This window comes from Dunckerocampus dactyliophorus, chromosome 2 (genome assembly GCF_027744805.1).
Source record: "Dunckerocampus dactyliophorus isolate RoL2022-P2 chromosome 2, RoL_Ddac_1.1, whole genome shotgun sequence".
Lineage (NCBI taxonomy): Eukaryota > Metazoa > Chordata > Actinopteri > Syngnathiformes > Syngnathidae > Dunckerocampus > Dunckerocampus dactyliophorus.
Window position 1 is genome coordinate 48,999,509 of NC_072820.1, and position 25,186 is coordinate 49,024,694.

Consider the following 25,186-nt stretch of genomic DNA (forward strand, 5'->3'; position numbering starts at 1 on the left):
ATGGCATGTGGTTATATTTCATGTATTTGGTAATTATACCTTAAAAGCTCATTACTGTTACTTTCAGTCCTGCTACTCAAATGAGTCATGAAGTCAACGCTAGATTGCAAGATCGTGACGTACATCTTCATTCGATGCGATTCAATTCAATTCAATAATAAAAAAAAATAAATTCTTTTGTGTAAATTGGTAAATGGCCTATAATGATGAAGGTTGGCAATGAACAAAAAATTGAATTAAATTAAATTAAATTAAATTAAATTAAATTAAATTAAATTAAATTAAATTAAATTAAATTTTTGTAGTAATTATATTTGAAGAAAAATAAAATTATTTTGTGTAAATTGGTAATGGCCTATAATGATGACCATTCTCCATAAAAAAATGTAATAGTTTTTTTTTTTTTTAAATGTAATTGAATTTAATTTTCATAGTAATTTCATTTTAAAAATGATTTTGGTGTAAATTGGTAAATGGCCTATAATGATGAACGTTGGCAATAAAAAAAAAAGGAATAAATTAAATAAAACTAAATACAATTAAATAAAATTGAATAAAATTAAATACAATTAAATACAATAACATTTTTGTAGTAATTTCATTTTTAAAAAATGAAATTCTTTTGTGTAAATTGGTAAATGGCCCATAATGATGAACGTTAGCGATGAAAAAAATGCAATCATGTTTAAAAATCATTTAATTTAATTTAACTTAATTTAATAAAAACGTATTCAAATGTTTTTCTCGTTGCCAACATTCATCATTATTTACCAATTGACACATTTCATGTATTTGGTAATTATGTGCTAAAAGCTCATTGCTGTTACTTTCAGTCCTGTTACGCAAACGAGTCAGCACACATTCTTACACTTTGTGTTTTTCTTTGTTAGTAAAGCGTGAAGTACCTGAAACAATTGTTGTGGAACTTGTTATAGGAAGCCATGGTAATGAGGCCTCCCCAAGCACATCCCAGGGAGTAGAAAATCTGTGATGCAGCATCTCCCCAAACCTAGAAAAATAACATAAAAACAAACAGCAGCAAATTGGCGACAGCGGTCCTTAATGACAAAGCTTGAAGACAGTTACTAGAGAGCAGGAGCCGAGCGGGGGTCAATCATGACCGACCAGTCCGGTCGATCTCTGTCGCAAATTTCCTAATTACAGTGTTCCCTCGCTCCATCGCGGTTCACCTTTTTTGTGCGATTTTAGTCCTTTTATTTCTTCACAGCTTATGGACTCTGTTACAGGCGGAGCCTGGCCCTTTAAGAAGAATTGCATTGTGGGGCTCCAACAGGTTGGTGACCACAACAAAGGATTTTAATGTAAATGCTTAGCCTTATTTATTCATCAAGTCTCTGAAGCTGAAATCATTTGCAGTTGCTGTGGATGGTGTTTTTTGTGACCTCCAAGACACACTGGAGGTTGTAATCCAAGTTTAGAGCCCGGCAGACGACCCGCTGGACACTAATATGCTTCATGCACTTTCCGAAAGAGCCAAGCCAATTGTTTGCATCCGGTGACACAACATGTGCACTCTATGCTGCATCGTTGTGTTTTTATTTCCCAACATTTCTAATTCCATTTCATTATGCTGCTTCTCCTGTTATGGTCGCAGGGGGTATGCTGGAGCCTATCCCAGTTAACTTTGGGTGCACCCTGGACTGGTTGCCAGCCAATCGCAGGGCACATATCGACAACCATTCACTTCGTTGTGTTTTTATTTCCCAACATTTCTAATTCCATTTCATTATGCTGCTTCTCCTGTTATGGTCGCAGGGGGTATGCTGGAGCCTATCCCAGTTAACTTTGGGTGCACCCTGGACTGGTTGCCAGCCAATCGCAGGGCACATATCGACAACCATTCACTTATGGGCAATTTAGAGTCTCCAATTCACCTAACGTGCATATTTTTGGAATGTGGGAAAAAGCCGGTGTGTGCACGCACAGGGGGAACATGCAAACTCCACAGAGCCACGACCGCAGATCTTCTACATCTCCCGATTGTGTGGCCAAAATGCGAACCACTAGGCCACTGTCCGACCGAATTCCACATTTTTCATTCGTGTTACAGATTGGGGGATTGGTCATCTCCCAGCCTGACGATTGCTGGTTCAATCCTCAGCCGGTGAATAGATTTGAACACATTTCTAAGATATTTCAGTAGTCAGCTTCAGCATTCACACACAATTTCTACTGAAATTGTGTCATCTAGTCGCTTTAATAAATGAAATCCAATTTTTTTACAAGACTTTGAAAGAATATCTCCTTTCATGTCAAAGTAAAAACACATTTTTACCAATTTGTGTCTATTAATTAAAATATATATAACGGGAAGTTCATGACTGCATAAGTGTTCACCCCAATGGGGTCAGTATTTACTAAATAAATCCATTTAAACAACAATTAAAATATTTGTTAATAAATGTCATTTTAAAGAAATGAATGTAATAAATTTAATTCATTTACTAAAAGAAATCTATTCGGTATCTACTTTTTTTTTTTTTTTTTTTTTTTTACAAGAATTTAAAAAAAGAGCTCCATTCATGTCAAAGTTTGTGTCTATTAATTAAAATACGTGTAAGGGGAAGTTAATGACTGCATAAGGGTTCACCCCCACCACGTCAATATTTACTACATGAATACAAAAAGTTAAATAACAATGAAAATAATGTCATTTGAAATAAATACATTTCATACATTTCATTCACCCCTCCGTGAATCAGCACCTTACCGTGGTGGAGGGGTTTGTGTGCCCGAGTGATCCTAGGAGCTATGTTGTCTGGGGCTATATGCCCCTGGTAGGGTCTCCCAAGGCAAACAGGTCCTGGGTGACGGGCCAGACCAAGAGTGATTCAGAAGACCCGTATGAATAAACACACGAGGAGAGACCGCACCTCGCCCGGAAGTGGGATACCGGGGCCTCACCCTGGAGCCAGGCCTGGGGGAGGGGCTCGCAGGCGAGCGTCTGGTGGTCGGGCTTTCACCCGTGGGACCCGGCCGGGCTCAGCCCGAAGAAGCCACACGGGATCTCCCCCCCGTAGACCCACCACCTGCGGGGGCAAGCATAAGGGTCCGGTGCATTGCGTTTTGGGTGGCGGTCGAGGGCGGGCACCTAGGCGACCTGGTCTTCGGCGGTCAAATCTGGTTCTTGGGACATGGAGTAGTTGGACTCACCTCGACCCACAGTTTAGGTTCTGGATCCAAACTCCTCGAGAGGGGCTGGACCTTGTTCTACTCTGGAGTTGCTGCAGGGGAGAGGCGGCGAGCTGGTGTGGGCTTATTAATAGCCCCCCGGCTCGGTGCCTCTGTGTTGGAGTCATCCCCGGTAAACGAGAGGGTCATTTCCCTACGCCTTCGGGTTGGGGAAAGGGTCCTGACTGTCGTTTGTGCGTACGCGCCAAACGGCAGTTCAGAGTACCCAGCATTCCTGGAGTCCATCAGAGGGGTGCTGGAGAGCACCCCAACTGGTGACTCTGTCGTTTTGCTGGGAGACTTCAACGCCCATGTGGGCAATGACAGTGTGACCTGGAGGGGCGTGATTGGGAGGAACGGCCTCCCCGATCTGAACCCGTGCGGTGTGATGTTGTTGGACTTCTGTGCAAACCACAGTTTGTCCATCACAAACACCATGTTCCAGCATAAGGATGTCCATAAGTGCACATGGCACCAGGACACCCTAGGCCGCAGGTCTATGATTGACTTTGTAGTCGTATCATCAGACCTGCGTCCGCATGTTTTGGACACACGGGTAAAGAGAGGGGCTGAGCTGTCAACTGATCACCACCTGGTGATGAGTTGGATTAGATGGCGGGGGAGGATGCCGGACAGACCCGGGAGACCCAAACGTGTAGTGAGGGTGTGCTGGGAACGTTTGGCAGAGTCTCCTGTTCGTCGAGTCTTCAGCTCTCACCTCCGGCAGAGCTTCTCCTGCATCCCGGGGGAGGACGAGGATATCGAGTCCGAATGGGCTCTATTCCGTGCCTCCATTGCTGAGGCAGCCGATCGGAGCTGCGGCCGCAAGGTGGTCGGTGCCAGTCGTGGCGGCAAGCCCCGAACCCGATGGTGGACACCAGAGGTCAGGGCTGCCGTCAAGCTGAAGAAGGAGTCCTATCGAGCATGGATGGCTTGTGGGACTCCTGAAGCAGCTGACGGGTACCGGCAGGCCAAGCGGCACGCGGCTTCGGCGGTGGTCGAGGCAAAAACATGGGTGTGGGAGGAGTTCGGTGAGGCCATGGAACACGACTTTCGGTCGGCCTCGAAGAGGTTCTGGCAAACCGTCCGGCGCCTCAGAAAGGGGAAGCAGTGCCCGGTCCACACTGTTTACAGTGGGGACGGGAGCCTGCTGACCTCGACTGAGGATATAGTTGGGCGGTGGAAGGAATACTTTGAGGCCCTTCTCAATCCCACTGACATACCTTCCCTAGAGGAAGCAGAGACTGAGGATACGAACGCGGACAGTTCCATCACCGTGGCTGAGGTATCTGGGGTAGTCAAAATGCTCCCCAGTGGCAAAGCTCCGGGGGTGGACGAGTTTCGCCCTGAATTCCTCAAGGCTTTGGATGTTGCGGGACTGTCTTAGCTGACACGTCTCTTCAACATTGCGTGGAAGTCGGGAACAGTACCTCTGGATTGGCAGACTGGGGTGGTGGTCCCCCTTTTCAAGAAGGGTGACCGGAGGGTGTGTTCCAACTATAGGGGGATCACACTCCTCAGCCTCCCTGGGAAAGTCTATTCCAGGGTGCTGGAGAGAAGGGTACGACCGTTAATCGAACCTCGGCTACAGGAGGTGCAATGTGGTTTTCGTCCTGGTCGCGGAACACTGGACCAGCTCTACACCCTTGCAAGGGTCCTGGAGGGTACTTGGGAGTTTGCCCAACCGGTCTACATGTGCTTTGTGGACCTGGAAAAGGCATTCGACCGTGTCCCTCGCGGTGTCCTGTGGGGGGTGCTCCGGGAGTATGGGATTGGTGGCGCGCTACTACGTGCCATTCAGTCCTTGTACAACCGGAGCAGGAGCCTGGTTCGCATTGCCAGTAGTAAGTCAAGCCTGTTTCCGGTGAACGTTGGCCTCCGCCAAGGCTGCCCTTTGTCACCGATTCTGTTTATAATTTTCATGGACAGAATTTCTAGGCGCAGCCAAGGTGTCGAGGGAGTCCAGTTCGGGGGCACTAGGATCTCATCTCTGCTATTTGCAGACGATGTGGTCCTGATGGCCTCATCGAGCTGTGACCTGCAGCGTTTACTGGGACGGTTTGCATCTGAGTGTGAAGCTTCTGGGATGAGACTCAGCACCTCCAAATCCGAGGCCATGGTTCTCAGTCGGAAAAGGGTGGATTGCTCCCTCCGGGTTGGGAATGAGGTCCTGCCCCAGGTGGAGGAGTTCAAGTATCTCGGGGTCTTGTTCACGAGTGAGGGAAGGTTGGAGCGTGAGGTCGATAGGCGGATCGGCGCAGCGTCTGCAGTAATGCGGTCGCTGTACCGGACCGTCGTGGTGAAGAGAGAGCTGAGCCGGAAGGCAAAGCTCTCAATTTACCGATCGATCTATGTTCCCACCCTCACCTATGGTCATGAGCTTTGGGTCATGACCGAAAGAACGAGATCGCGGATACAAGCGGCTGAAATGAGTTTTCTTCGTAGGGTAGCGGGACTCACCCTAAGAGACAGGGTGAGGAGCTCGGTTATCCGAGAGGAGCTCAGAGTAGAGCCGCTGCTCCTTCACATCGAGAGGAGCCAGCTGAGGTGGCTCGGGCATCTAGTCCGGATGCCTCCCGGACGCCTCCCTGGTGAGGTGTTTCGGGCATGCCCAGCCGGGAGAAGGCCCCGGGGAAGACCTAGGACACGCTGGAGGGATTATGTCTCACAGCTGGCCTGGGAACGCCTCGGTGTCCTCCCGGTGGAGCTGGAGGAGGTGGTCGGGGACCGGGAAGTCTGGGCTTCCCTACTGAGACTGCTGCCCCCGCGACCCGGACCCGGATAAGCGGAGGAAAATGGAATGGAATGGAATGGAACATTTCATTCATTCACTAAAAGAAAATGTTTCGTATCTATTTGGTATCTGCTTCAGCCAAATGTTATAAATAGTGCAAACCCAATTCCAATGAAGTTGGGAGGACGTGTAAATTGTAAATAAAAACAGAATAAACAGAATAAAAACAGAATATGACGATTTGTTCAACCGATATTCAACTGAATACGCTACAAAGACAAAATATTTCATGTTCAAACTGGTAAACTTTTTTTGCAAATATCAGCTCATTTGGAATTTGATGCCTGCAACAGGTTCCAAAAACAAAGCTGGGACCTGGAAAAAGGCAAAAAAGGCTGAGAAAGTTGAGGAATGCTCATCAAACGTCTGTTTGCAACATCCCACGGGTGAACAGGCTAAGTGGGAACAGCTGGGTGCCACGATTGGGTATAACAGGAGCTTCCCTCAAGTGCTCGGACATTCGCAAGGCTTGAGATCCGGGCTGTGACTTGGCCCCTCTAGAACATTCACCTCGCTGTGTTTGAACTAGCTCTGTGTCGCTTTAGCTGCATGCTTGGGGGTCGTTGTCTCCCAAGGCGTAGTTCTCGTGCAGGTTGAAACAGATTATCGCCCAGGATTTTCTGCGTTCATGACCCACCTGCTTCTACCTTGACAAGATATATATCGTTGTAAAAATACCTTTGCATCAAGGACCTTCTGCCACTGCGGAGTCAGGTAGTACATGATGCCGTTGACGGCTCCGTCCAGGGTAATGCCGCGGATAAACAGGATGGTCAAAACAACGTAAGGAAATGTGGCCGTAAAGTACACCACCTGGAAACACACACACGTGCATGTGACACCATCACTCACGCAGGAAGAGAAGAGTTCAGCACAAATGGAAACGGACCTTTCCAGAGGATTTGACGCCCCTGATGAGGCAGAGGAAGACCACCACCCAGGACACAGCCAGGCAGCCCAGGATGGGGAGGCGCACCTCTCCAAAGTTGCCAATGTCGTCAGAGATGTCCAACACGTAGTGTCTAAAATAGATCAGGTGAAGTAGATTTGACACATTTTTGCTTAAATGAAGCATTTTCAAGCATCGAAATGGCTAAATGAGCCAAAATACAAATATAAGGCATTCGGAAGACGCACTCGAAGATGTGATGATATGTAGTATTCCACACTTGTCACTAGGTGGCAGTAATGTCACATTGATGAGACAATACCCGGTGCAGGTAGACTGATGCTTTATTAATAAAAATGATACATGTTGCACAAGAACAAAACTGCTGCCTTGCTTGTTTGTCACAAGTCACCGTAGGTCACCTGAAGGGGAGCGCTGCTAGCTAGCAAGGCAGCTCATGTTTTTGTTTTCTTCGCATATACTTCGCCAATTTCACCAAAAATTTGAAGGTCCAATCAACTCAGAATCATCCGAAACACGCTCCTAACAACTTTTAGGAGAACACATTTTGAAAATCGGACCCCCTTTTTTTCTAGGTCCCGTCCACTTCCAGAAGTCATAGAAAGTCGTGGGTGGTATTGTTGGTCAGTTCTTGGTCACTTTTGGGGGGGTAAAACTTGTTTTCAAGTCGACAGGACTTACCGTTCTGTACAGTACAGTACAATACTGTACAGACCAGGAAGTAAAAAAAAAAAGCAAAAGCAGCAAGTAACTCCTCCAATGGTATTGTCTTACTTTTTCTTATTTTGTTTACTATATTGGGTAATAGGAGTGTAAAGCTGACTATAGGGGTGTTATTCCATGCCTAGAGGGCTCTAATAATCTGAAAAATGGTTTTTAGAAGGTTGTAAACATGTTTTTTATGCCCTAACAAAATATTCCATTTATAAATAAGGAATCGTACTTTGCGGGAATTCACTTATCACGGCCGGGTTTGGAACTAATTAACCGCAATAAAAGAGGAATTTTCAAAAAACTAATACGCCTTTACTTGTTTTTCAACATACAGTACGTAAGCATATGGACAGTCGATCCCTGTTTTAACTACATTTAGAGATGAAGGTAATATAGGTAAATAGATACAACTGAAATTGAATTAAAATAATTGAAAAATAAATACACAGTGAGGAAAAAACAACTCTGACATTTATTGCTATTGTAGGAATGCCTTCTTATTTCAACCTGAAATATTTACTTTGCTGTTCATTGCTGACATGAGTGGTGCAGTGTGGCTGTGGTGAAATCCAAAGAGCTCTCTTAGGCCTTCAGAAACGTCTGTGGAAGGATCTAAAAAAAGATCTGCACTTCTACTGCCCAGAAAGTCATTCACAAGAGAACAGAAGAGAAATACAAACGTCAGATGACAGCAACTAACTTCCCCCCGCCTGGACGACCTGGTCTTCGGCGGCCAAAACTGGTTCTTGGGACATGGAATGTTACCTCTCTGGTGGGGAAGGAGCCTGAATTTGTGCGAGAGGTTGACACATTTCGACTACACATAGTCGGAGTCACCTCGACTCACAGTTTGGGTTCCGGAACCAAAGTCCTCGAGAGGGGCTGGACCTTGTTCTACTCTGGAGTTGCTGCAGGGGAGAGGCAGAGAGCTGGTGTGGGCTTATTAATAGCCCCCCGGCTTGGTGCCTCCGTGTTGGAGTCATCTCCAGTGAGCGAGAGGGTCATTTCCCTACGCCTTCAGGTTGGGGAAAGGGTCCTGAATGTCATTTGTTGGAGTCCCAGCTGGTGATTTGGTAGTTCTACTGGGAGACTTCAACGCCCATGTGGGCAATGACACTGAGACCTGGAGTAGAGTGATTGGGAGAAATGGCCTCCCCAAACTGAGCTTGTGTGATGTTATTGGACTTCTGTGCAAACCACAGTTTGTCCATAACAAACACCATGTTCCCACATAAGGATGTTCACCAGGACACCCTAGGCCGCAGGTCCATTGATTGTCTTTGTAGTCGTATGATCAAACCTGCGTCCACATGTTCTGGACACACGGGTGAAGAGAGGAGCTGAGCTGTCAACTGCTCACCACCCGGTGATGAGTTGGATTAGATGGCGGGGCGGGATGCCGGACAGACCTGGGAGACCCAAACGTGTAGCAAAAGTGTGCTGCGGATGTTTGGCACAGTCTCCCGTTCATTGAGTCTCCAACTCTCACCTCCAGCAGAGCTTCACCTGCATTCCGGGGAAGGACGAGGATATCGAGTTCGAATGGGCGCTATTCCGTGCCTCCTTTGCCGAGGCAGCCGATCGGAGCTGTGGCCGCAAGGTGGTCGGTGCCAGTTGTGGCGACAAGGCCCGAACCCGATGGTGGACACCAGAAGTCAGGGATGCCGTCAAGCTGAAGAAGGAGTCCGATCGGGCATGGGTGACTTGTGGGAATCCTGAAGGTACCGGCAGGCCAAGCGGCACACGGCTTCTGCGGTGGTCGAGGCAAAAACTCTTGTGTGGGAGGAGTTCGGTGAGGCCATGGAACACGACTTTCAGTCGGCCTCGAAGAGGTCCTGACAAACTGTCCGACGCCTCGGAAAGGGAAAGCAGTGGGATGTTTAGTGGGGACGGGGGCCTGCTGACCTCACCTGAGGATATAATCGGACGGTGGAAGGAATACTTTGAGGCCCTTCTCTGACTTAGAGGCGTACAGTCATAATCCCCCAGATGGTAGCCTTGCGCCATTGGCTCCTCAGTCAAGCGCATACAGATTGTGACAGTCCCATGCAGTACATGGCACGTGTCCTGCACGTCGTTCATGAGGCTGTTCCACTCTGATGAAAGGCTCTAGCATTTCCAGGAATCTTGAATAAATATTTGACAATTGTCCGCTCAAGGGAACACGTGAGCCAACCTTATTTGACAGGTGCGTTGATAGCACAACAAAACTGAGGTCAACTTAGCTTCGAACGACCAAACATGGAATGCAATTTGCTTACTTCCAGTATTCCTCGCTGGGGCTGGTCCTCTTGGTGCGATTGACCACCTCGCTGACCCCCGTGGCCACGGTGTGGGTGACGTTCGCCAGGGTGCCGTTAATCTGGCCTCTTTGGGTCACCACTCCGCTGCAGTCCGGCGTGTTCCAGGGGTTGTCGCAGTACGTCCACGGCAATAAGTTTGTCATGGACATGAAAAAGTAGTAGAAGGCGATGCAAATCACTACGTTGTAATAGATCCCGATGTAGGTGGACACCACCATCATGCCGTAGCCCACACCTGCGGGGAAGACGACAGGATGAGATTTGAAGTGCAAAACGTTGAAACCTATTCACATCTGTCATGATAAACACTATTCATAGCCCAGGGGTGTCCATTGTGTTTATTATTGGCCCAAGCACATTTAGAATTTAACGGGAAAAAAGAGAGGAAAAAAGTTGTAATCTAACAGGAAAAGTTGTCATTTTACAAGAATAGCGTCGTAACATTTTGAGGAAAAATATCATGAAGTTGAAATATTAAAGACAAAGTACTGATATTATGAAAAACAAACAAAGCGACAAATAAAGTTCTGATTTTTGGAAAATTATGTGACAAAAATAGTCCATATATTACGGGAATAAAGTGATAGTTACGAGAAGAAAATTTACAAAGAAGTTCAGAAACAGAAAAGATAAATAAAAGTCACAATTTTAAAAGAATAAACTCATAATATCATGGGGATAAATAATGCCATTTTAGTAGCATAGAGTTGAATATTTAAAATATAAAAAACGAGAAAAGTCGCAATTTAATGAGAACAAACTCATAATATTATGAGGAGAAATGTTATTTTAGTAGCATAAAGTTGAAATATTCACAAAAAAATGTTGATTTTTAAAGTTGTAATATTTTGAGAAACAAACAAAAAAAAAAGTTATGACTTTTGTAAAAATAGGTTATGCCGCAATAACAATCAAAATATCGCCACAATGAAGTCGTATTTATGAGGAGAAAATATACAAAAAGAAAGTTGAAAGAGTTGGAAAATTAATAATAATAAAAAAAAAACCAGCAGAAATTACAAAAAAATATAACATGTAATTTTACAAAAATAAAGTCTAAATATTAACAAAGAAAAGTCATATTCTAATGAGATAGGTCACAAGAATGAACTCATAATATTATGAGAATAAATCATGTTATTTCAGTAGCCTACAGTTGAATATTAAATTAAAAATATGTAGCTTTTTAAAGCCGTAATGTTATGAGAAACAAAAAAATAAAATAAAATAAAAATAGGTTGTGGAAAAAGTTATGTTACAATAATAAAGTCAAAATATCACCATAAATATTAAAGAAAATATTCAATATTAAAAATATTAAAGAAACAGGAATATTATGGGAATAAAGTCATAATATTCCGAGACAAAAATTTACAAAAAATATTAAAGAAGAAAGTTGAAATATTTGGAAAATTAAAAACGGCAAAATTGAGGAAAATAAAGACCAAAGTTGATGTTCATAAAAGGCTTTTTCACCTGCTGTATGTGACAAAGCTGAGAGGAAATATACATAACTCATTAGCATATCTACATGTGTTGCTTTACGAAATATGTGGCCCTTGCTGCACGGAAAATGCTTGGACACCCCCGCTATAGCGCGTATTTACAAACTACAACACTTATGTACGGATGTGTGGGAACATTATACAGATGCTACTCGGTTCCATGTTTCCCAAAAATGTATAAACAACTTAATTTTGGTCCTGAAACACGATCCTCGGTGGAGAACTAGCGCATGCCGTTATTAGATAACTTTTGTGACTTCATTATGTCCCTCAAGCGGCATGGAGAAGAAAAGGAAAGCCGTCACCGTGGAAGTGAAAATGAACATCATAAAAAACTCAGGAGTTGCTGTCTTTATGATTTTTTCCATTTCCACTGCATTTTATATGTCCTTCATGTGTCCTGTGTACAGATTGAGGGACTTATAGGAATTCACTGAGGTGTATTCCTACACATTCCAGGAACAGAACTGCATTTGGAAGCGTCCGCACGTGAAAAGCATACAACTCTAAGAACGTGAGGACTCGTGTTTGACGTGGCGGGTCAAGTCAACATAGCATTGCACTTTGTCTCCAACCCCTCATTCGCCTTCCATGAGTCACGTTTCTCATCAGCTTTACTGTCCGAGGTTGTTTACTTTTGCAAACACACATTTTACTAGTAAAAAAAAAAAAAAAAATTCTCTTTAGTACAAAAAAAACAGTAATAATATTAATACTAACTCAAGTCAAGTTAATTATTAACAAAGTTTCAGGAAAATATCAGTTTCCGACTAAAAAAGGGAGACAATCAGCTTCTTGTGAAAAGATAAGGAAAGATAACTTTCACGTAGACACAGATATTTTTTGCTTTGTGACAGCTCAAATACCTAAACAACTATACCAACATAAACAACACAAACAAGGGGTTGTTTTACATCAAAATAACAATTTATTTACAAATATAACACCATGTACTATTTCTAAATTTCACATTTGGAACTGAATAAATCCACTTCTGCCACCTTGTGGCCGTTTTTATGGCTTAAAAGTGCTCTGAAAGTGACATGCATTAGTGAGGAGTTGCATTACCACCTCTTACGTTGTGGGGATCGGGCGTTGGGGTTTATAAAAACGTGTAAGTACGTCTTTGGTATTGAATGAGTTAAATACGTTGTTAAACGTTCGGGTGAAATTTCAAGATGAAGTTAAAATGCACAATAACCTTCATCAGTTTCTGTTCAAAATAACTCGGGGGTGATCCGGATCACCATCTGGATCCTGGAATTTCTTTAAGGGATTCTTTCACATTGTGAGATCGGACCATTTTCGGCATTTGTGCATATAACTCCACAAAAAATGGTCAGAACACATGGGAAAAAAATACCGGGCAAGTTTCCAGCAGGTACTTCAAAATATCAAAGACTGATCCAGATAATGGAATCATTCCGGAAGCTATGATCCAGAATATGTAAACATGGGAGACATTTGGCATTTTCGTCCACGGAAGACAACAAATAAAGCTATAAAGACGAAACAAACACCGTTATATAAAACCAAGACACTGTGGAATCTGGATGTGTTGTATCTTCAAAAGCTACGCAGGTCGATCCAGGAAAAACCGCCATTACGAAAAATCTGATTTTTGTGAATAACTACTGAACTGATTTTGGTATCAGTATGAATCCTATTGCGAATGGTATGTTTTCAAGGTCAAGGAATCTAAATATGTAGATATGTAAAATAAATGTAGGACTAATATTTATGGTGTAAATCACAATACGGGGGGAACGATGGCGCATGGCGCAGGTCTGCGCCCTCTCAGTGCTTTTCTAGTTATTTTATTTTTTTTCTCTTTTGTATGAAATGTTTTAATACTTCTTATACTTGCTGAACTTTGAAAGTCACAGGCTTGAGAATTAAAATTGTCATTTCAACTCTTCATCGCGTCACTGACGGACAACGGAACCTCGGTTCGCGTCCGCCCTGGTTAGCGTCTTTTTCGGTTCACATTGACAATGTAGGCCAAAATTTTGTTGCCTCAGTTTGTCTGCATTTTCTCATATTTTCATGTTATTAATACACTCCTAATGTATATTTTTTAATCACAAAACGTCTTGAGCGTCTAACAAAAAAGCCAGAAGCAGAAGTCAGCTTCGGTACGTCGCCCGTCTATGATGTCATCAGCAGTTGACTCCAACAAAACACGTGTTTATAGTTTAACGTCCATAAAACAATTCTAAATGCATATAACTGATGAATGAAAGGGATAAATGAACATTTCGAGGTTACTTTGACGTCCATTGAAGACGTGATTGTTGATGTGAGTGTTCCCTGAGACGCCACATGGACGCCACCTTCCTGTTTTCTTGAATTCCAATTATTTTGGGTTATAGAGGTGAGAAACACCATTGAATTCAAGAAATAACTCATGGCAAAACAGGAAGGTGGTGTTTTAAAACTATACAAACTTGCTTTGTGTTAAGATTTTTGGCTTTGTGGAACCTTCCTGGTAAGGTCTATTCAGGGGTTCTGGAGAGGAGGATCTGCCGGATAGTTGAATCTCGGATTCAGGAGAAGCAGTGTGGTTTTCGTCCTGGTCATGGAACCGTGGACCAGCTCTATACTCTCGGGAGAGTCCTTGAGGGTGCATAAGAGCTTACCCAACCAGTCCACATGCGTTTTGTGGACTCGAAGAAGGCATTCGACCGTGTTCCTCTGGGAATTCTCTGGGGAGTACTCCAGGAATATGGGGACCATTCAGGCTGCTTGTTCCGGTGTCAGAGTTTGGTTCACATTGCCGGCAATAAGTCGGACTCGTTTCCAGTTCATTACTTTTATGGACAGAATTTCTAGGCACAGCCGGACCATTGAGGGGTTTCCGGTTTGGTGGATGCAGGATTTGGTCTCTCATTTTTGCAGATGATGTGGTCCTGCTGGCTTCATTGAGCCGGGACCTTCAACTCTCACCGGATCGGTTCGCAGCCAAGTGTGAAGCGGTGTTCAGGACACGTCCGACCGGTAGCAGGCCTCAGGGCACGTTGGAGAGACTATGTCTCTCAAATGGCCTGGGAATGCCTCGGGATCCACCGGGAGAAAGCTGGACGGACTAGCTGTGGAGAGGGAAGTCTAGGTTTCCCTTCTTAGGCAGCTGCCCCCGCGACTATACCTCGGATAAGCGGAAAAAGATGGATGGATGGATGGAACGGATTAACTGGATTTACATTATTTCTAAGGGGAAAAATGTATTCGATTAGCATTCGTTTTGGTTAACGAATTAATGCCGCTAACCAAGGTTCCACTCTTTTTCGCCAATGCGAGGCTTCAAACAGGATGTTCTCAGACGACCCGGCTGTGAGCACAACAATTCAACCCAATCTTATGTGATCCGATTTATTTATGAGGACAACGTGAGTTTTACAAACAAATGCACAAACCTTTGAACATTGGGCTAATTTTCCAGACTCCCAGACACCCCAGGCTGGCAAACTGCCCAAAGGACAACTCGAGGAAGAAGAGTGGAATGCCACAGAAGACCAACATGATAAAATACGGGAGCATAAAGGCACCTGGAGGGGAGAAAACAGGACAGTCACGATTCAATCAATTCAAGCCTTTAAAGCAGAGATGAATGGTATCTTTATTTTTTTTTAAATCTGATAACTTTTTTTATATCTACTTTTATCAAATTTAGACTTAAGTATAGTTTGTGCACACCTGGAGGTAAGAAGGACTCGAACAAATTTGGATTTGACCAAGTGTACCTGTTGTCTTGTCCTAATGAAATATCATGACATGACTTCTACCACATCACTACTATCAGGAGAACCAGAGCATAGAGGGGAGGGATCCACCTGCTGTGGCCCAGCAAGGTGCACTGTATTCGGGCACACGCTCCGAGCAGCCGGTGTGATGCCGTAGAGGTTTTTTTAATTTGAATGTAACAAGAAAAAGTCAAAATTTCACAAAAATAGTGTTGCATATTATGAGGAAAAATAACACCATTTAGCATGAGGTTGAAAAACAACAAAAATCAAAAATATACATATATTTTTAGTCATAATATGATGACAAACACACTAAACAACAAAAAATTTAAAATTAGGTTGCACAAAAAGTTACGTTACAAAAATAAAGTCAAAATGATGGGAATAAAGTCATCATTACGAACAGAAAATTGACAAGAAAGTTGAAATAGTTGGAAAATTAAAAAAAAACAACCAACAGCAGCAGAAATGAATAAAACAGCTGTAATTTTACAAAATAAAGTCACAATATTAAGAGAAAAGAATCGTATTCTAATGAGGAAAAAAATGTCCCAATTTTACAAGTAATATTTGCGGCTCGTGGCTATTTTTTTATTGGCCTGCGGCACATTCTAAATATATAGTTTAACAAAGTCTTTTTGGAAAAAAAACAACAGCAAAAACAGAAAAATCAGCAGTAATTTTACAAGAATAAAGTCAAAATATTAAGAGCGAAAGATGTAACCTAGCAAAAAAAGTCATAATTTTAGAATAACCTTTTAATATTGTGACAAAAAACAATGTCATTTTAGTAGCATAAAGTTGAAATATATAAAAAAAAAAGTTGAGTTTTTTTTAAAGTCGTTAATGTCATGAAAAAGACAGAAAACAACAAGTAAAGTTGTAATTTTTGGAAAATTTGATTGCGGAAAAAGTTATTAAAAAAAAAGAATTGACAGGAAAAAGGTGCAATTTTATTATAATATCATGAGGAAATATAATGCCTTTTTAGAAGCAGAGAGGTGAAATATTAAAGAAATATATTTCTTAAGTCTTAATATTGTGAGAACCAAAATAACAAAATAAAGTTGTCACTTTTGGAAAATTCGGTTGGGGGAAGTCATAATATTCAGAGAGGAAAATGACAAAAACTATTAAAGAATAGAGTAAAAAACGGCAAAGAGTGAAGTTGATATGAATAATAGGCTTTTCAGCTACATGACTGAGCTCAGATGCAGATTTTTCTTGAAACTTCTTAGCATAATATCAAAGTGTCCCTTGCCGTATTTCATTTTTCGGTATGTGGCCCTCGGTGCCGTACACTTGTGAATCAACAGCGTGATGCAGTATTTGGTTCTCTGTGATGGAATGCTTACCTCCTCCATTCCTGTAGCAGAGGTAGGGGAACCTCCAAACATTTCCCAGACCAACAGCATAGCCCACACTGGTGAGGACAAACTCTATTTGGTTGCCCCAGTTCCCTCTCCGGGAGTTTTCATCCTTCTTCACCGACTCGCCCGGAACCGCTCCATTCTGCAACAAAGACGCAGTGAAGGTGAGTTCAGGTGAAAAGGAGCCGATGTGTTTCTGCTGGACTCGCTGGAGCCACGTGTTCCCCCATCCTGGGGAGTTTTGCCCGCCGAATTGTGGTCGGGACAGTTTTGCCAACCTTTATTAAAAAAAGACACCAAAATGCTTTCACCTTGTTCACGGTTTTATTTTTGGATTGTTTTTCATCATAACACAAAACATTAAACATGAAAAAACGTGGTCACGTGGTCAGCAGATATCGTCTATGAAGTATTTTTCTATTCCATCCCAAAGTTGAGCGTGAGATGGATGCGCTGGAGCAGACAGGATCTAAAGTGAAATCACCGCCTTGAGACGAGGCCGTGCGCGTTTGGTCTTGTCCTGATTTCCAGCGTCTTCTGCCACTTTCCTCGCTCCCTCCATCACTCCATCTGCTGCCATCAGATGGTTCCTCTCCTGCCCTGCGCCGTGACAAACTCGGCCGTGTTTCCCTGCGTGCATGCGGATGCAAATGAACATCTGCACTCTTGCAGAAATCAAAACCTTGTAACATTGGGCAGAAGATACTCAGACTGACGCAAATGCATGTCTTTGCCCACACAAATGTCCTAAACTTTTTTTCCGAGACCGCCAGCGAATGCATAAAAAATCTGAGTGGTGCATTCAAGGACAAAGTGCAAGTTCCAGCGCAAAAGTGAAAAAACATTATCAGTTGTTAGGAATGGAATATTTTCCACCGTTTTAGACAAGTACGGCAACATGTTTGTGCTTATCTACCACGGAGACATAGCACACTCAGAAGACCTTTCACTTGGAACACACACACACACTTTTCAATTGGGCTTTTTTCAATCAGCCGCTGAATGGCTCTCTCCAGCGCTGGCATTGCAGTTGTCTGTAGCTACTCCTGTGTGAATGAAATTGTAAACTGTCCTCAAGCGTCCTAGACCCGTTCCACAGCTGTTGGAGTAACAAATATGAATATGAGAAAGAAGAGCAACATTTCAATTTGGATTTCCAGCACCCATCCCATTTTTCATGTGAGCAAAAGTATTGGAACGTGCGACTGACAGGTGCGTCCTATTACATTGCTTGTTCAATCAATAAATAGCACGAAACGTCTTGGCTCAGTTTCACAGGTTTTGCCTGTGTAGACTGCATTTAGAGGTGAAAACAACATGAAAACCAGAGACCTGTCTATGGGTGAAAAGCAGTATAACCACGTTTAGGCTCATCTCCATATAATCTTTATTTTGAGACTATTGTTTTATTTTGTACTTTGGCCTGCGTAAGTCACTGAAGGGTACTTCAGCGTCTATTTGAAGTCGCTTCATATGTGGTCGTTTATTGTAAAAGAGTGTATACAGAGACAATAAACATACATTTATATCTTTGGCACCGGTAAAATGCTGCCAAATCCCAGCGACAGATCTTGTTAATCAGGAAGAAAAAACAACAGACACCAACAACAAACACGAAAGGTGCTATAGTTCAAGTGAGAGGCATGACTGGGAATAAATACTCCATCTCTTGGCCAGCATAATAACCCGTTTGCAAAATAAACAGCAGATTTCTTTGTCTTTTTTTGAGTCTGGCTGTGCAGAAGAGTCATCCCATGACCTATCTCGGTGCAGATGGAACACACGGGGAGCGCAGCAAACAAGTGCTGTCGGTGCCGAGGCGGCTCAGAATGAAACGGGTCACAGCGGTGCGCAAGCGGAAATCCCCAGCGGCGAGACCGCCCTCGCAGCGGTTCCCATATGACGCCGACCTCGTCTGGAGTTGATTTTGGAAAGAGAAAAAATGCCGGAGACGGAGAGCAGCTGTGTGTGTTTCTTGTTGCAAAGCATGCGTACTGTAACTTGGCTAGCAGCAAGCAGGTGTGTGCCTTCAGAAGATGCACAAACACCGCATGTGTTGACTCAGGCTCCAACCTGACGGAGCTGAAGACAAAACACTGGGAACAGCAATGACTCCCAAATCTGTGGCGAACAAGTACCTAGCGACTCTGATTCAGTTAGTTTAGGGGTCTCCAAAGTGTGGCCTGGGGGCCATTTTCGACCCACAGCTTGCTTTTTATTGGCCCTTGGCAGCTACACTGAGCAAGAATAACATCGCTCGTTAGTCAGCTTTTTACAATTCATTACGTTGCCTAAGCGGCAGGGCGCCAAAGAAAAGGAAAGCCATCACCGTGGGACTGAAAATGAAAAAAATGATGTTCCCACCAATAACATCACTTATCAGTTAACTTAAGGGACTTCATTATGTCTCCCAAGAGGCGGTGCGCCAAAGAAAAGGAAAGCCATCACCAAGGAAGTGAAAATGAGCATCATAAAAAGCTCAGAGAGAGAACGGCCACCAATAACGTTGGTCATTAGTTAACTTTTGGACTTCATTACGTCTCCCAAGCAGCAGCGCGCCATAGAAAAGGAAAGCCATCACCGTGGGAGTGAAAATGAGCGTCATGAAAAGCTCCAAGGGAGGAGACCAATAACATCATTAGTTACCTTATGAAACTTCATTATGTCTGCAAAAACATCTGTGCGCCACAGAAAAGGAAAGCCGGCACCATGGAAGGGGTAATGGACATCACAAAACGGAGAAACACCCACAAATATTGGCTGTCTGGTCTGCTGTGGGGGTCATGGATTCTACAAGCTGGTGTGGGAGGAGAAGATGCGATAAAGTATCTTTCTATCTCTACAAGAACCCTAAAATCACCGATAGTTAACCACTTGCACACTATAATGAGGTGTTTACAATCTGATAGGCCCTGGCGGGTCCAAAGTGCAGCCCGGGAGCCGCAGCTTGTTTATGTAATGTCTAATAATACAATCAAAACGGGAAAACTTATTTAAGAAATGTCAAAATTGAAGAAAAAAACAGTGATTTTATGAGAATAACATCAAAATATTAGGGGAATAAATTTGAGAAGAATAAAATTGTAATATTATGGGGCAAAACTATATTTTCTGACGATGTAGTGGTACACACGGCTGATTACCATGCAGCCGGTGTTGGATTTGTTCCCGTTCAGTGGCTGAGAATGCGTGTTTGTCTCCATTAAAAAAAAGAGTGGATGTTTTAACCAACAACTTTCCTGCATATTTTGTGCTTGTTGATTGTCGTTGGTTTCACCTGAGCCAGGTGTGTACGTATGAAAGCAAAGCGTATGAAGGTGCTTACAATATTAAAGAAATACTACAAAGACTTTGCAAATTTGAGCTGGAAGGTTTAGAATTAGACGGCAAACCAACCAAGTGTCAACACAAACTGATGTTTGCCTCCCGGGCACAACTTTTGAGTATTTCATGACAAATCCTCCAACTTGAGTGACCGCCATGTCTCCGCCCAGGTGTCGTGGCCCACGGTGTCGGCGCCCGGGAGCCCTTTGGTCAGTCAGACGACAGTCCCTCCCTCCTTTTTCTCTGTCACATGCTACTTTTGGGCCATCTGGGATTTACATAAGACCACACATGGCCTTGCCCGTTTCACCCTTTTGAGTTTTTGCAACTTTCCAAGGTCACGTTCGAGTCAGCGTTTACTTCGCCGAAACATTTGTACATCTGCCACTCGGCCGGACTTTGCCGCAGGACGCCGTCAAATCTGAATTACAAGAGCTGTCAAGTCCAAACGCCACTGCAAATGTAATGTGTAACGTTGCTGTCCGATTCATTTTTAGTGATAACAAGATGGAATAAAATAATCCTAATCTTTGGAAGTGTATCAAAAAAAAAATATGTCATGTCACACATCCACACGGCATTTGTCATTTCTGAACGTTTCACGTGTATTTAGCTCGGTCAACACAGCTGAACCATTTATCATGTCACCTTTGACACCTGTTGCGAGCGCATGTGTCGCTGCGCTGACACATGCGCTCCGCACACACATGCACGTGCGCTGCAAATAAACGTCAAGCCCACACGCCGCAGACACGCCGGACGTGCCACGAGTACGCTGGTTAAACATTGAACGGCCTGCGGTTACTTTTTTTCTGACTCCAGTACATCCCCCCCCCCCCCAAAAAAAAAAAAAAAAATAAATAATTCATGTTAGAAGACGTCGGGTCAGTCGGGACACAGCGGATGTGACCATCACCACCCGAGTCCGTCAGCGCCGCTCAAAGTTCCAACATTGGACTTAAATCCGAGGCCAACAACGTGACAGGACGGGAGGGGGGTTGAAAGATCACACCTGAGCCCCCATGCATCATTTTTGGAGCAAGCATGTGCGTCCCTGAAGCCAACTGAATTATGCAACGTTTTGGCGTCGTGACACGAAAGCGGCGGCGCGGGCGCCTTCCGACCCCGTTCAAACTCGTGCCGGCAGAGCGTCGGGGATGAAAACGGAAGTAAAAAATGGATTTGCTTGAAAGACATTGACAAAAGATGTTCAGGATGTAGCCGGAAACACCAAGACTGAAGAATAACGTCGCTTATTAGTTCAGCAGTGCGCCAAAGAAAAGGAAAGCCAGCACCGTGGGAGTGAAAATGTGCATCATAAAAAGCTCAGAGAGGAGACATGACACGCCCAACAATATCGGCTCGACTGTCGCGTCCGTGATTAAGAATCAAGACTGCTAATGAATGCTGGAGGGGTCATGGATTCGCTGCGCTGTTGCAAGGTGATCTGCGAGGAGAACAGCAAGTTCTCCTTCCAGGCTAGCCTGGAAAATGACACAAGTCTGTAAACCTAGGATAGGTTTTTTTTTTTTTTTAAATGGCCTATTCTATAAATAGAATTTAACAAGAAAACTAACACGGAAAAAACTGCAAAAAATGGAAAAATCAGCAAAACAACAATCAAGTCAAAATATTAAGAAAAAAGTGGTCATCTAACCAGAAAAAGTTGCCATTTTATGAGAAGAGCGTCGCAATATTGTGTGGCAAAATAACCATTTAACATGAAGTTCAAATATGACATTTTTGTAATTTTTGGAAAATTAGTCTTCCGGAAAAAGTCATTTTACAAAAATAATGTTGTAAAATGATGGGAAGAAAGTCCTAGCCGTGAGAAATAATATATAAGAAAGTGAAAATAGTTGGAAAATAGACAAAACAAGTCGTATACTAACGAGGAAAAAAAGTCATAATCATACAAGAATGAACTCATAATATTATGAGGAAAATTTGCACTCATTTTAGTAGGATAGAGTTAAAATATGAAAGAAAAAATATGTTTTTTTTTTCTAAGTTGTGGTATTTATACAAAAAAACTTTTGTAAAATGTAATTATATAATATTATGGGAATAATATTATGGTAATAAAGTTATAATATTACCAGAAGAAAACTTCCTGCAATTATTTGAAATTTAAAAAAAAGTTACACACGTAATGAGAAGTCATGCGTTTGGCACAATATTGCTGTTTTTTTCAGGGGAGCTTTTCTTTCATACCAGTTAAAAACAGCAGTTGGGACTGAATATGTGTTTCTTCAAGATTCAAGCACCCACTCACGTCTTCCTTTCACATTCATCAGGTTCCCGGGATATTCCACTGACCAATAAAAATGAAAATGTGTGCAATCAGAAGGGATCAAACGTTAAAACCGCTGGTTTACCTCTCGGCCACTAAGTTGTACACGGCATGGTATTACATTGCAACCAATGATCCGGCCTCAGTCATTCCAAGTGGCACACGTAATCTCCTTCACTCGACCAATGTAGAATTTAGTAAACACGTCCATCTGCATGTCCACTCATCCATTATGGGACAAAAAGCCCACCGGATCCCCTCAAAAACAAGACCGTTCAAAGCCGTCTTTATGAGTGAGCTGTGAGGTGAGAGTAATGGGCCTAAAGACAGAGTAGACTGTGGCTTCTCAACCTGCTACCATTGGGGGGGGGGACACATAGCAAAAGATTCTATTGGACAGGGACTGAATGAATCCCCATTCCACAGCTGAATAATACAAATCAACAGGTGGCTAGTGTGGATTGGGGAAGATCACAAAGATTTCATCGCTCCATACAAGATGCTAGTAATGCCAATGTTAGCATGCTAACACCTAACATGATAATGCTAAGCGTTTATATGTGTCTACCTCTGAAAAAGGCTAAAAAAAGGTGCTATGCTAATGTTATCATGTTCGTAATGGTAACATGCTAACATTAGCATGCTAACACCTAACATGACAGTCGTAAGTGTTTACATAAGTGGCTACCTATAAAAATGGCAAAAAAAAGCTATTATGCTAATGTTAGCATGCTAGTAATGTTAACATGCTAACACTTAGCTTAATAGTGCTAAGTTTTAATATATGTGTCTACCTATGAAAATGGCTAAAAATGCTACTATGCTAATGTTAGCATTTTTGCAATGTCAACCTCAGAATGCTAACACCTAGCATGATAGCGCAATATACCGGGAAGGTTAAATGTGCCAAATGAGTTGGAAATTTTTTAAAAATGCAGAAGTAGCAGCAGGTAATCGTGGGGAAAAAAGTGGGAATTTTGGGAAAATTTTGAATTTTTGCTCAGCACAAATATATTTGCAAGAATGCCCTGATCTAAAAAAAACAAACTCGATAATTTTGTGAACTTCAGAGTATTTCCGGGATATTTTGCCTTTTTTTGTTTGTTTTTTCAATATTCAGACAAATATCAAAAGAGAAACTGATTCAAAATCAGAAATACTGTGATTCACTATGATTTTTATTTAACTCAGTCAATACCAAAGAGGTAGTTAAACATTTTTATAAACCCAAACGCTCGATCCCAACAACGTATTTATATGTCTTTTACGTTTCAACAACCACGTTGCAACTCCCCACCAATGCATTTCACTTCAGAGCTAATTTTAAGCCATAAAACCGGCCACAAGGTGGCAGAACTGCTTCTGATCAGAGCTCAGCAGGACGGAAAAATCACACATGCCATTATCTTTCTTTGGGTAGGTTCCGTGTTTATGTACCCATAGAACACAATACTCCGTGTGCCTCGAAAAATCTGTCAAAATTGTCTAAATGGGCCGCTACAGAAGGGGTCGTCTTTTGAAAAATGTCTGCGATTGAATGAGTTAATTAATTTTATTTAAAAGCTCTTGACATTCCAATTAAATACTCTTGAGAATACTAAAAATACTCTTGCTACTCTTGCTTTTGATACTACGCGCCATATGTTATCATTACAGTCATGAAAAAAATGGTCTCAAAATAATGTTGACAATAATATCGTTTATCGGCAATAATTTGCAGGACAATTATCGTCTAGCAAAATTTGTTATCATGACGTCATCATTTTCCTGACATTGCGCCTTTTTGCTCCATTTTTTTTTTAGTGTTTACGTTTATTTCTACAACATAAACAAGTCGTGGTGCACAAAAGGCCCCTGGACACTTGGGACACCCCCGTGTTCGGGTAACAGGACTAAGTGAAAACCTCGGGACGCGACTAAAGTGTAATTTTTTTTTTACTTTTTACAAGAAAATCGACTTGAAAGCACGGCAATGAATCTTTTCAATTGTATTCATTAAATACGCTTTCTGATCAACGTGCAGGACACTTTGCTCAATGAAAACATGCATTTCATACGCTGACTTCCTGGGGATGCATATACATATATACATACTGTATATACATTTGCATGTACAGTACATAAGCGCGGCTGTATCCCTCAGGTAGCTTACCGTGACCTGATGTTCCATGTTGAGGAGCTGGCAAGCGCAGCATCAGTCCCTAATGGTCCAAATAACGTATTGGCTGGCCAACCTCCCAAACTTCCTGATACTTGTCGGACTAAACACAACATGCTAGAGTCCTGAAATACCTCCCCCAGGGGGAGGGGGCTGGGGGCTAGTTATGTCTATGTGTGTCTTTGTGGAGAGAGAGAGAGACGTGGCGGGAAAGCGGGTATGGGAGTGTGGGATGTGCTGGGGCAAAGAGCAGAAGGGGCATTTTGAAGTTTGAAACCAATGCAGAGTTTGCAAAGTAATTCATGCTGGGATTCGAACCAAGCCGAGTCAATACGAGCAATAAATGATTGCCATGTAAACATGTTTTGTTGCTGACCCAGAGTCAGATTAGGCTACAACACAAGAGAGATGATAAATGAACATGTACAGGGTGGACTTTGCAAGCTGCTTCCGAGAGAAGTCCTCATTTGGAATCGAAACGAAAGCCGGCAAGGCATTTTTTTATTGGCCTAAACCAGGGGTGTCCAAAGTGCAGCCGAAACGGGAAAATCAACCGTACATTTACAAGAATGAAGCCAAAATATAAAGAGAAAAAAAGTCATAATTTTAGGAGAATAAGGTCACAATGTTATGAGGGAAGTTGAAATAATAATTAAAGATGTTGGTTTTTTTTAAAGTGGTAAAATGACAAACAAACCAAATAAAGTTGTCATTTTTGGAAAATGAGGTCAGGAAAAACGTTGTAATGTTACGAGAATAAAGTCAAAATATTATGTGAATAAAGTCGGAATTATGAGAAGAAAATTTACAAGAAAGTTGAAATAGTTGGAAAAACAACAACAACAACAGCAGAAATGAAAAAAAACAGCTGGAATTAATA

At 42.7% G+C, this 25,186-nt stretch overlaps 1 protein-coding gene across 7 annotated transcripts in view; it reads right to left on the reverse strand.

Moving 5' to 3' along the window:
• The window catches only part of slc6a9 (solute carrier family 6 member 9), an 80,816-nt gene that overhangs the window by 11,550 nt on the left and 44,080 nt on the right, over positions 1 to 25,186 (reverse strand). For 6 of the 7 annotated variants that reach the window (XR_008567171.1, XR_008567166.1, XR_008567169.1 and 3 more), the window contains exons 2-7: positions 16,517 to 16,673; positions 14,832 to 14,963; positions 9,872 to 10,148; positions 6,876 to 7,008; positions 6,665 to 6,799; positions 906 to 1,009 (exon numbers count right to left, since the gene is read on the reverse strand). Coding sequence is in view for 3 of the 7 variants with exons in the window: in XM_054763750.1 (XP_054619725.1) it covers positions 906 to 1,009; positions 6,665 to 6,799; positions 6,876 to 7,008; positions 9,872 to 10,148; positions 14,832 to 14,963; positions 16,517 to 16,673 (938 nt within the window). In the remaining 4 variants the exon portion in view is untranslated. Of the gene's footprint in view, positions 1 to 905; positions 1,010 to 6,664; positions 6,800 to 6,875; positions 7,009 to 9,871; positions 10,149 to 14,831; positions 14,964 to 16,516; positions 16,674 to 24,300; positions 24,465 to 25,186 lie in introns of those variants that run through there. The other variant, XM_054763759.1, reaches the window with a different exon arrangement.